A 12,356-nucleotide genomic window follows, 5' to 3' on the forward strand; every position below is an offset into this window, starting at 1 on the left:
AGATGAAAACCAACATTCTCACTTTCCTGAATTGATTGAAAATTCATCTAAATTGGATAGTTCAATTTGTTACAAAATGAATTAGTTAATGAATACAATTCTACATTCGATATGTTCCCTCATGACAATTTCGTTTTGTTTATTTTGACAAAAATATCTGACACCCCTGCCTTTACTATAAGCACAGTTAGATAGTAAAAATATTTATCAATGATCCAATAAATAGCAAAAAAAATCATTCTTGCAATTTGACAGTTATTTATCTGTGGAGCAATTCTGAAGGGCACACTTCAAATGAAAGGTAATCAGGTAATCTGTTAACCAGAGGTGCCATTTAAACAGATTTATCTGCATTACTCAGATTTTTAAACGATAATACGATTTTTAAACGATCCGATACTGAAAACAAATTTTGAGAGCACAATGCAGATTCGTACAGAACTGCTGTTACTAATTCCCAGAGTGCGCCGAAATACTCAAAATTTTAATTCAAAAGTGAAAGGTTGCTTAAAGGTTGTTCTAAAAAAATTACGCAAGGTTTAAGGTGTCGTTCAATAATAAAATCAACTTTTTAAGCCCAAGCGATCCACATCAATTATATTCTTATTCTGACAACTTAGTGAATTGGAATAATTTTAGAAACTCAATTGAATTAACAAAATTTCATATTATGGAATACAGATAAATACACATATAGTGCAATACAGACTTTTAATACAATCATCTGGCACATCTGCTGTTAGCCGACTATACCGGAGTCTCTGCAGACATGTTTTGGTTACATGTTTTTGACAGACATTGTTCAAAATTTACAGATTTTCAAAATAGTTGCGGTCATTTTTTTGCTCGGTAAGTGCAATTTCGTGCTCCATTCTTTATAGCGAAGCCAGCAGACATTTTCGAGTTTACAAACTTTTTCAAGACTGCTTGAGAGAATTTGAATTTTTTCCCTGGCAGCTCTGCTGGATATTTTTTCGTCAAGTTTCAATTGTTTCAATAATTTTGGTCTCATTTATTGGGAGTTCCTATAAACAAGTGTTTCGCACTCATAATTCTTTCCTGAGATCGATTTTTGTGATGGCTCGTCGGTTGTTCAATCTTAATCCGTACGAACTACACAAGCATCTTATCAACGAGTACATGCTAACGAAACCGGGAGCGACTAAACAGCTACAACGTGACACTTCGCGGGACAAAACCGATCACGATGTAATCCGCGAGAACCATCGGTTCTTGTGGGATGGTGAGGAAGTGGACTCGTGGGAAAAACAGCTGGCAAAGAAGTATTACGATAAACTATTCAAGGAGTATTGCATAGCTGATCTGAGTCGATACAAAGAAAATATGGTGCGCGATTGAGCTTCGTAGTAAATTCATCAAATCAATAACAGAATATTTATTAAACAGGTAGCAATGCGGTGGAGGATAGAAAAAGAAGTAGTTGTCGGAAAAGGGCAGTTTATTTGCGGAAGCCGAGTTTGTGAGGAACGAGAAACTCTGCGTAGTTGGGAGGTAAATTTTGCTTACATGGAACAAGGAGCTAAAAAAAATGCCTTGGTGAAGTTGCGTGAGTAGTCGAAATGTTCAATACCAACCGATACACTTTGACCGGTTTTACTTCAAGGATTGTGCCCTAAGTGCTCGGATAAATTGAACTATCGTTCGAAAAAACGCGAGATTAAACGCTTGAGAAAGCGTCAACGCCAAAACGGAACTGGCAGAATTTCTGACGAAGAAGAGGGTTCACATAACACACGGGAGGAACAAACAAATGACAACAAAAACGAAGGTATTGAGCTTTCGCAAGTGGTCGACAATCAATCGGAAGAATATGAAGCACCAAGCTCGTCTACAAACGCAGACAATTGTTGGTTAAAAGGTTTGTACATTGGGAATAAATTTGTTACTTAAGTTTGTAACAAATATTTGTTATTTTAGGAACAGACCTCGAAGAGAAATCCAGAGAAGAAGAATTCGACGAATATTTGGAGGATTTACTGTTATAATACAAAATCCGTCTTAAACCTTAAACTGTCAATAGATTATATCACTTCGTAAGTCGCCTATTCGTAGGTAATCTCGTTTTATTATGATATTGTTTATTGGTAGTGAAGAATGTCACTCGAAAATTAGAAAAAAAGTATTGAATGTGGGCCATTTATTTGAACATATCCTCTTCCAGTAAATGCGATCGCTCATGTAGCAACAAAGATCGTCTGTTCGAAAATATCTTTTTACAATTAGGACAACTAAAATTTGCCTCTCCACTGTGCAGTTTTTGGTGATCCCACAGGTAATAGATTCGGCCGAAGTCCTTCCCACAGGTAAAACATCGAAAACGTTCCGCCTGTGGATCGTGCACCATAGTATGAGCTCGCAAGTCCCGTCTATCAGAAAAACATTTTCCGCACATGTCGCATTCAAATTGACGACCATTTTTATGTCTTTGGATATGAGAACTATAGCTTGATTTAGATTTCAAATACACTCCACAGTATTCGCACTTTAATCTCCGGTGGGAATGAATTTTCCGGTGTCGTATCAACTTTTTTTGATCCTCGAAATGTTTAGAACACACCTCACAAACGAAAAGTTCTTTTCCGGGTTCAATAGGAGTAGGCTCTGTTGTGGCAGTATCGAAAAGATCACCGAAATAAACCACTTCCGGACTGGTGTGCTGAAAAAGATATTTATTGAGTTGCAATCTGTTTAGAATCATAGACATAGGTTTTGTAAGCCCAATAAAAATGTTCGCCAAATCGTTAATTTTTTGTCTCGAACAATTTATTGCACATTGAACCGCAACGATCCAACTTTTGTATCATTACAGTTAAACATTCAATAAACAACTCATCACGGACGGATTTTGTTATCTGGGTGCGTTCAAGTTTGTTCAAAATCTAACGCCTATGATTCAAGGAAATCGTTTCGTAATTCATTTCTTCTCATTGGATCGAATCAAACTATTATCTGGTCTTGTATTTATTAAAAAAGTCATCCCGTAGACCATTAGATTAAAATGGGAATTAAATAAACAATAGACAAACGTGAGTTACTCTCATAACTATTTAACAGTGCCACTAACTTTCGTTCTTGCATAACTTCAGTAAAGACACGGTATTTCGATCTTTTAAAAAGCCATTAACTTTACGACTGCAACTTAGTCAGGTGATTCAAAAAGTCATTAACTTTACGTCTGCAAAACTGTTGGGTAGCGTTAGCAGAACATCATGAACTGCTGATGCACTGATGACTAGAAGGCGAAACAGTGTGATTAGATTAATTACCATTTTTTTATCCAGCTGTGAATCGAAGGATTGATCTTCTTCAGAACCTGTAGCATTATCAGTGATTATTGAATCACGTGCATCTAAATTTATCATACTAGTGGTCATTGTTACTAACCCACAAGTATTATTGCTTAAATTTGAATTAAACTGTGTTCTTCACTATTTTTACTGATAAAATATGATTTAATGTTATTGTTTTCCTCTTAAGCCCATCGATAGTGATGTATTTTTTTATTCGATTAATCAAAATAATCGATTAAAAGGCTAGAGTATTAGGCTTTCTGACAGCTCACTTACAACCACAAATCTCGGTTGATTTTTCATTAGGGCGTATAAGCAAGTGACAGTTTCTCTTTAATCACTCTCTCTTTCGATTATGGTGATGTGATTAAAAAGATTTTCTTTGATATCACTATTCTGTTTGAAAGTCAAAAGTTTCGGGTATCATTTCATGCAAAGAGTTGAGTGATAAACGTGGAAACTGCTTAGTAATTAATAGAAGAGAAAGTAAACAAAGAGAAATTGTCACTTGCTTATACGCCCTTTTGAAAAATTAATCGAGAAATGCAAACGAGATTGGTTTGTTATCATCAGGAAACGCATGCCTTAAACACGATTTAGTCGATCATTCAACTTCGGTCGACGTAAAGATTATTTTATTAATTTTATTAAGCCGAATATTGCACACGTATCCATCATTAATATGTTCCGTGAACTTGACGTAGTGTCCCTCCATATGAATTGCTTACAATTAATGTTGGTGTTCCGTGACCGTTCCATGCCGGTGATAGTCGCCTGATACTACGTGTGAATCACTTTTACATATTGTTTTGTTTTACTCAGGAAACCTCCCTGCATCAGGCCGCCCATTTTTCACTAAGGCCGCCGTTCATTTTTCATCGGGCGTAGAAACACAGATTAACAGACAGGACACTCAAATTAGATTCTTCAGTCATTTTAACGGTCATTTCGAATATTCCTTTAGTTGGGACAGTACACGCTTATGTCATGATGTCGCCACGTTACCCTATCCAAAACATCCTGTCTGTCATCTAGACTGTGTTTATTTTTTTCATTTACCAACAGAATTGCCATTCATACAGAATTACCTGTAATGTATTGATTTGTATACGTCCATGCGAATTTCATGCACGATACAGATTTAAAACATATTGTCAAAACTATATACATAATTGTGCCTACTTCTCATCCTCCAACGCAATACAAAATCGAACCCGTTTTGTTACAATATTTACTTGCTTCTGGTCTGCCGCCACTTAATTTCGGGTGAAAATTACCAACGCAATAAAAAATAGTCTAAATGAGCAACGTTGAGAAAAATAAGTGGTAACCTTCCAACATGACTAAAAAAGTTAAATATATTATCAACGTAATCCAATAATTTATTGTGATAATTCATTTTCATATATTATTATGAAATCAGGTATCCCTGTAAGCAGCTGATCGGTGTTGACAAACGAGGGGAAACCAACTAGTAAAAAAACTTTCACATAACACAAGGGGTGTACCGATAGTAAATAATTCGCGCAGTACAATATAGGTGGAACTAGCGCATCACGAAAAATTATTTGTATAAGAATTTACTCATTCTGTCATGTCTGTTAGTCTGTGGTAGAAACCTCAATTCGAGTATTTGTAATCGATTAACGGCAGTGCTAGTAATCGAGCTAATCGATTAATAGCAATCAATTAATCGAGATCTATAGCAATTTGTAGGTATCATTTAGTCTAAGGCTAATGCCCCGTTTACACTTCTGCTGGTTGCCAGCATGCTGGTGTCAGTGTACTGCCCTCTTAGGAAAAAACGTTCAACTGTGGTCCAATGATCCAAAGTATTAGACCAACGAAGGACCACCGTTGAACGTTTTTTTCCTAAGAGGGCAGTACACTGACACCAGCATGCTGGCAACCAGCAGAAGTGTAAACGGGGCATAAGGGTGAAGACAGAGGGAAAGCGACACGCGACGCGAAGCGAAACATGACAGATCGCACGAAGTCGCGTGGCAGAGCTCCGTCCACCGTCCGTTCAAGTTCAGCAGAAAAATGACATGTATGTCAGAGTGAGTGCGATGCGATCGGTCAGTAGTCGCTACTAGAGGTGTGCGAAACAGCTCATATTGGTGAGCAGCTCCGAACCGATCAGCTCACCAAAATGAATCGATTCGATGTATCAGCTCATCAGCTCATTTATATTGAACTGATGGTTAATTTTGTGACCCGTTCTTGCTTCGTGAGAGGTAAGATTTCTTACTGGTAATGTCTCATTCAATCCGTTAAAGAAGGATAGATGCAGGCATGATAGAAATAGCGAAACTTGGTGCAAACATTTTTTCTCGTTTAGAGCTCGCTCTTCAAGAGCCGAAGATCTGTTCAGCTCGTAGCTTATTCCCCTCTTCACAATGCGGCGAACTGGGTAGCAAATGAGTGAGCTGGTGAGCTGCGGTTCTTTTAAAAAGAGCTGTGAGCTGTCAGCTCACTTTTATGATTCGATTCATTGGAACAGCTCAGGAGCGAATTGCCCATCTCTAGTCGCTACGCAACGCATCGAGTCGGTCACCAGAATGTCTGTCAGCCACATTTTTACAGCTGGCAGCGTTTAGTCAGCCATCTGGCAGCCATGCGTATGCGGGTAAGCTCCACGACATAAAATACACTGGTGGCGTGATAAGACAGTTCGATGACAACTTTTCATAAGGGCACATAAACCAAATGTAAACAAATTCAATTAATGCATACATTTTTTTTATCACTAAACAATCTATTGATTCACTTAAAATGACATTATGTTTGTTTGAAAAATTCCTCTGAAATCGCAATCTTCAAAATGTCATATCAACAAAATAATTTTAATGATCAAATTTTGTTTGTGTTACCTTTTATATTCATATGATAAACATGGGAGCATATGCATCCAAAATCAAAACAAGCCTATTCGTGCATGTGCCGTGCATGGCAAGTTTTTTCAAATGTTTGCTCATAATTCATGTAATAACGCTGGTTGTAACGAATGTTGAATCCTTCAAAACAAACAAGAAAATTTCGAAGGTAAATTTATGGAAATACATATTAATTTAATTATTTTCAAGTCGGCTACAAATTGGAATGGTACTATAAACTTTTTAGTGTGTAAAAGGTTGTATGTTCTTCGATTAAAAAAGGGCTTTTAAACATTTTCTCGTTTTCTAGTGTGCTTGCGATTTAGACCATTTTGTTTTAATCGTTGAAAAACAAATAAAATTGATCGAATCGTTGAACCAGTACAAGCATAATACTGACGAACCTTTCACGTCTACATCATGGGAGGATTCTCTTCCGGGGATGTTTACCACGGCCCCAAGAAACGATCATCACTCGCCGGACCAGCCTGTTAGACAAACAGAAGCTCTACGATGAAGGATAAGACAGCCGGAATCCGAAACACCAGCAATGCCATCGCGGGCCATCCGCCAGAGATCTCTCCCCTGGGGATGCTTCCCGCGGCCCCAGCACAAGAACTAACGCAAGAAAGATAGCACAGACCAATCTGCCAGTGTGGTGTCGTGTGGAATCTTCCTCGGGGATGTTTCCTGTGGCCCAGAATATACGAAACGTGCCATCTTCAACCGACCATCCATCAAAATAAATGGAAGACAATACGGAATCTAACTTGTAATTATTGATTTCGTAATCCCTCTTTTTTCATAATTTATAATAATAAACAGTTTTATTTGTACACTTATTTATAACATTTATTTTTATGTTCGTCCAGGTCGGATTGTTCAAGGTGCATGACATCGTTCAATATATTTTCATATTTATTTGGTTCTTATTAAAGGTACAGTATATCATTAAATTTTGCAAAAATTGTTAGACCTGCTGCTAGATTATATGCACATCAAGCTACGTTTTTCTATTGCAAACACATTTTTTCGAAGAGAAATCGTATAGCTGTATCTCTTAGACGATATTTTTCAGCATAGATTCCTAAAAACTAACGGTTTAACACTTTTATCGAGATTCATCATTCACGTTTCCTGTCGAACATATTTCCACTATAACTACTGATTTGCACTAAGGTTTGATTAGAATCGCTGGTGGTACACCTGCAACCGGCTGGTTGATAAAGCTTTGATTTTGAGTTCGATAAACTGTACCATTTCCATACACATTCCGATGTCTTGATGCAATTACCTGCAATACTATGAATTACTATACAAAATTCACTTAGCAATTACACATACCTTTTGTCTAAATATATTGCACAACTTTAAAATACATTTCCGAATGATTATTGATTATTGTTGTCTAAACAGATAAACGAATTACTCAATTATTCAACTCACCTAACCCATATTGAAAAAGGATCTAAAAACAAGTCACAAAATGAAATGGGTTTAAAGACAAACGTCACAAGTTGGTTTTGATTAAAAGAAAAGGCCTAATAGAAGGGTGTATGAACAATATTTTGCCGAAAAGGTGTTTCAATGAATGGCATAAAAACAACGTTGCCTTTTGATAGGGACCAAAACATTTTCTGGTAAATTTTATTGTTAAATAATATACAAAAATTAAAACCACGATTTGTTTGATTACTTTGTAAATTATTACAACATATTCTAATGCAAGACACAAATTATGAGTTCAAATAGTTAAATAGGAATTTAAAATGGTAACTCATTTTTCAAAGTTGATTATCCTAAATGTATCTGTTTGTTCTTAGCACCTTATGAAATGTTGTCATCGAGTTTTGGTTGTGTTGGTAATTTTCTCACGAAATTAAGTATGGCGCGCCGGGATTCAAGCATGTAAACATAAACAAACGACCATTTCAGATTGGGATTTCACTTCTAAGTTACTTCAGGTGTCGTGCAGCCTGGCGAATCTTTGGCACTAATTCAAAATCGGGACATTTTTTTTCGAGGGCTTGCAAGGTAAGGTCGAAATATAGAAAATTTTACACACATCCGATTCTGTTCATTTCGTTGGAGGAAGGATTTGGCGGATCGCACTGTGATATCTATTACAGTTATCATGGATAATGGAGTGATTGTGCTGTGGGTGGTATTTCAAATGCAGGTGATGAAAACGAAACATCCCGGAACAAAACACCGCATTTCACTGTCAATATTTTCACAAACTGAACCAACTCTAAATATTTTCATAAAAGCAACTCCCGGAACGTCATTTGTTTATGTTTTTTCTTCTTCACGTCTCTCGGTTATTCCAAAATAAAATGACAACCGCACTAACACATAGAAAAACGTGATCACCAGGGTATTCTACATCGTGGGTGAGCTCTACCTATTAGGCTCTCTGACAGCTCACTTACAACCACAAATGTAAATGAGATTGGTTTGTTTTCATCAGGAAACGCATGCATTAAACACGATTCAGACAATCAATCAACTTCCGTCGACGTTCAGATTATTTTTATAAATTTTTTTAGCCGAATATTGCTCACGTATCCGACGTTAACATGTTCCGTGAACTTGACGTAGTGTCCTCTCATATGAATTGCTCACAATTAATGTTGTTGTTCCGTAATCGTTCCATGCAGGTGAAAGTCGTTTGATGCTGCGTGTGAATCGCTTTTACATATTGTTTTGTTTTCATCAGGAAACGTGTTGGCCACCCATTTTTCAGTAGGGCCGCCCATCATTTTTCACCGGGCATAGAAACCTCAATACAATGTCATGTCGAGCTGTCGTAGTCTTAGGGCATATTCAGCAGTGTTCTAGTTCTAGATGCATAATTTATGTCAGTTTTAAAATTTAAATCATTAAAGCAAATTCAGCAGCTGCAAGATTCATATGAGTGGTCTATAATGTAAATGAAACTGAAGCAAACATATCCCCAGCAATCCGTTTTAGTTTTATTTATTCGACCAGTTCTACTGTCAAATTTAAAACTGGTATACACTGCCGTTCTATTTTTTCTATATTTGAAACACAGATAAAACGCTGCTGGGGCTCCCAGATTATTTTGTTATAATTTCTAGATTTAAATTTTAAAACTGACATAAATTATGCATCTAGAACTAGAACACTCCTGAATATGCCCTTATAACAAAATAAACTGGCAGTCCCAGCAGCGTTTTATCTGTGTTTCAAATATAGAAAAAATAGAACGGCAATGTATACCAGTTTTAAATATGACAGTAGAACTGGTCGAATAAATAAAACTAAAACGGATTGCTGGAGATAATTTTGTTTCAGTTTCATTTACATTATAGACCACCCATATGAATCTTGCAGCTGCTGAATGTGCTCTTAGGGCATATTCAGGAGTGTTCTAGTTCTAGATGCATAATTTATGTCAGTTTTGAAATTTAAATCTAGAAATTATAACAAAATAAACTGGCAGCCCCAGCAGCGTTTTATCTGTGTTTCAAATATAGAAAAAATAGAACGGCAATGTATACCAGTTCTAAATTTGACAGTAGAATTGGTCGAATAAATAAAACTAAAACGGATTGCTGGGGATACGTTTGTTTCAGTTTCATTTACATTATAGACCACCCTTATGAATCTTGCAGCTGCTGAATTTGCTCTAATGTAAATGAAACTGAAACAAACGTATCCCCAGCAATCCGTTTTAGTTTTATTTATTCGACCAGTTCTACTGTCAAATTTAAAACTGGTATACATTGCCGTTCTATTTTTTTTCTATATTTGAAACACAGATAAAACGCTGTTGGGGCTGCCAGTTTATTTTGTTATAATTTCTAGATTTAAATTTTAAAACTGACATAAATTATGCATCTAGAACTAGAACACTCCTGAATATGCCCTTAGGGCATATTCAGGATTGTTTTAGTTCTAGATGCATAATTTATGTCAGTTACAAAATTTAAATCTGGATTTTATAACAAAAAAAACTGGCAGCCCCAGCAGTGTTTTACTCGTGTTTCAAATATACAAAAAAATAGAACGGCATCGTAGACCAGTTTTAAATTTGACAGAAGAACTGGTCGAATAAATAAAACTAGAACGGCTTGCTGGGGATACGTTTGTTTCAGTTTCATTTAAATTATAGACCACCCATATGAATCTCGCAGCTGCTGAATTTGCTCTTAGGTCGTAAGAAATCAAATTAAGGTGGCAGTTCAATTTCACGTAAAAACATTTTGTCATGTGAGGCCTTTGACCGGCAAGCGGCAAATTCACGTCAGTGGTTCAAATAAAACAAATGGACTTTTTTTTAGGAAAAAACAATAGTCTTTCCATAGCATAGTTGAACAATTTTGCTGTTTAAAAAGCAGTTAAGTCTAACTTTTCTGAAATGAAAACTCATTTTGTTCCCCGAGTGAATCAGGTAATGATGCATTATTAACAGCTGTACGTCTTATCAGAAAACTTTTTTGCAGCTTGATTCTATTCAGCTAGACAACGAAATCATAAATATTTTAAAGGTACAAATTCATAATGTGTTGCAAAATTTACCGGTATGTGTGTGATTTGACATATTTAGTTTATCATAAGTAATATTCGAGATTTACACCTTTCTCTACAGCCTGGTTATTTCAGTAGTTTACAACCAGAAATCAATCTTCTGATAAACTCTGTTTTATGGAACTACTCGATACGTAAGGCTCATGCAACTTTCGGACAACAGATGCTGTCAATCACCTATAGAAAAGACCAGCTTCATTCGACTAAACTGAAATCGCACTATGTTCTAACTGTTGCTCTGGGTTACCTAAAGGAAGCAGCCCAATTTCGACTCACCGGGTGTACATTTCTACAACGAATAATTTCTCTAGTAGAAAACACGTTAACTTGTTTGAACTTGCTCAACTTCTTTCACTTCCTACGATCTGGTCGAAAACCGTCTCTGATTGATTATATACTGAAACTTGACCATTGTTCTGTTGATGGGGCCAAACGAAGAACAATCGGTTATTCGTACATGACCAGAGAACTCATTTGGGCAGGCTTTTTGGAACTGCTAGGTTTTACGATTCCCATCATCAACTACCATGCCTTAAAACGAAGAATAAGAAATCTTCTGAAGATAGAAAGTGGCCTTCAAAGCAAAAAAATGATCAAGTTGGGCGTTGATAGTAAATGTGTTTACTGCAATGAACGTGTAACGCTACCACATCATATGGGTTGTGGGCACGTGTACTGCTATTACTGCTTGAAGGTTTTTATATTCACGTGTGCCGTTTTCTGGAAATCGCTCCTTAAGGACTAGAAATTATAGATGATTGAATGTATCATAGTTTAGTATAAATTGGAATAACTCAGAAAACGGCCATATGTATGTAATATCAATCTGATACGATTTTTATCCATTTCAGGGAAACTTGTTGGCGGATACTGGATTTCAATGTAATGTGTGCGACTATGGAAGTGGAGTTTTTGAAAGGGTGATTGTCACTGGATAAAATGTGTATTTGTTAGATTGTATCTATTAGCTTCAAAGGAGTGTGATCAATTTACTATGGAAATAAGCTAGGTATACATCCCGATTCTGTATTTCTGTATATACTGATTGTTGTGAAAACTAACTGTCAAACAGTTATTAAAATTATCAGTGAGTATCTTTATTAACCAAACGAAAGATTTTTGAAGGGTTCGTCGAATGGATTGAGGTACAGGTATACATTTTTAAAACATTAGAACCAACCTTTTGTTTACTTATAGGCAAGAGAAAATTTCCTATCACTTGTCCACATGCTGCCAATATATCGTTCGAGGATAATTTCTAGTGGACTCGACGGATTGTGCGGTGTTCTGGAATGAGCGCGATCCGGTCAACCGGGACATTTTTTCTTCAACACTTATTTTTTCGTGGATGTACAGTAATTGTCATTTATCAGCCCACAACTTGACAGACAGTGTCCCCCCATCTACTTGAGTGAGGTTCACTGCAAGCTGGTTGTGAGCCTACTGAATCCTGACCGTTGATATGCACTAGACCGTATAACACACCGGCTTCTCAACCAGTCCCACTGGTTTTAGATACATTAGGTTAGGGATAGTGGAGATAAATAGGGAAATATAGCATTTAGAAGTTTACTAACTACTGTGTTTATAGCTGAAAATAAAACGGTAAACAAAA

At 36.5% G+C, this 12,356-nt stretch overlaps 3 protein-coding genes across 9 annotated transcripts; 2 read left to right on the forward strand and 1 right to left on the reverse strand.

Annotated features, from left to right (window-relative positions):
- Window positions 1-962: 962 nt before the first annotated feature.
- LOC131437916 (protein FRA10AC1 homolog) lies at window positions 963-2,058 on the forward strand. Its single transcript, XM_058607587.1, has 4 exons — window positions 963-1,347; window positions 1,408-1,567; window positions 1,625-1,879; window positions 1,939-2,058. Exons 1-4 carry the CDS (start codon window positions 1,078-1,080, stop codon window positions 2,004-2,006), a joined length of 753 nt encoding a protein of 250 aa, XP_058463570.1. The 5' UTR covers window positions 963-1,077; the 3' UTR covers window positions 2,007-2,058.
- An 83-nt stretch (window positions 2,059-2,141) lies between these two features.
- On the reverse strand, window positions 2,142-3,506 carry LOC131437917 (gastrula zinc finger protein XlCGF67.1-like). Its single transcript, XM_058607588.1, has 2 exons — window positions 3,288-3,506; window positions 2,142-2,677 (listed from the first exon to the last, which is right to left on the reverse strand). The coding sequence occupies exons 1-2, from the start codon at window positions 3,393-3,395 to the stop codon at window positions 2,159-2,161; spliced, it is 627 nt and encodes a 208-aa protein (XP_058463571.1). The 5' UTR covers window positions 3,396-3,506; the 3' UTR covers window positions 2,142-2,158.
- Window positions 3,507-10,346: 6,840 nt separating this feature from the next.
- LOC131437795 (peroxisome biogenesis factor 2) lies at window positions 10,347-12,356 on the forward strand. 7 transcript variants are annotated; one of them, XR_009230831.1, is made up of 6 exons: window positions 10,347-10,604; window positions 10,657-10,734; window positions 10,803-11,435; window positions 11,593-11,750; window positions 11,814-11,886; window positions 11,939-12,356. XR_009230831.1 is itself a non-coding variant. In XM_058607377.1 (4 exons), the coding sequence occupies exons 1-4, from the start codon at window positions 10,572-10,574 to the stop codon at window positions 11,677-11,679; spliced, it is 831 nt and encodes a 276-aa protein (XP_058463360.1). In that variant the 5' UTR covers window positions 10,348-10,571; the 3' UTR covers window positions 11,680-12,356. The 7 variants fall into 7 exon arrangements, 1 of the variants encoding a protein (XP_058463360.1); XR_009230832.1 differs by having other exon boundaries at window positions 11,814-11,828; XR_009230830.1 differs by having other exon boundaries at window positions 11,814-12,356.

This window comes from Malaya genurostris, chromosome 3, assembly GCF_030247185.1.
Source record: "Malaya genurostris strain Urasoe2022 chromosome 3, Malgen_1.1, whole genome shotgun sequence".
Lineage (NCBI taxonomy): Eukaryota > Metazoa > Arthropoda > Insecta > Diptera > Culicidae > Malaya > Malaya genurostris.

Coding starts and splice junctions, on each gene's coding strand:
- LOC131437795 (XM_058607377.1), top strand. CDS start 10,572: ATGAAAACTCATTTTGTTCCCCGAGTGAATCAG. Junction 10,605..10,656: donor TTGTTCCCCGAGTGAATCAG/GTAATGATGCAT, acceptor ACTTTTTTGCAG/CTTGATTCTATTCAGCTAGA. Junction 11,436..11,592: donor ACTGCTATTACTGCTTGAAG/GTTTTTATATTC, acceptor TATCCATTTCAG/GGAAACTTGTTGGCGGATAC.
- LOC131437916 (XM_058607587.1), top strand. CDS start 1,078: ATGGCTCGTCGGTTGTTCAATCTTAATCCGTACGAACTACACAAGCAT. Junction 1,348..1,407: donor GTCGATACAAAGAAAATATG/GTGCGCGATTGA, acceptor TTTATTAAACAG/GTAGCAATGCGGTGGAGGAT. Junction 1,568..1,624: donor AAATGCCTTGGTGAAGTTGC/GTGAGTAGTCGA, acceptor TTTTACTTCAAG/GATTGTGCCCTAAGTGCTCG.
- LOC131437917 (XM_058607588.1), bottom strand. CDS start 3,395: ATGACCACTAGTATGATAAATTTAGATGCACGTGATTCAATAATCACT. Junction 2,678..3,287: donor CACAGCTGGATAAAAAAATG/GTAATTAATCTA, acceptor TATCTTTTTCAG/CACACCAGTCCGGAAGTGGT.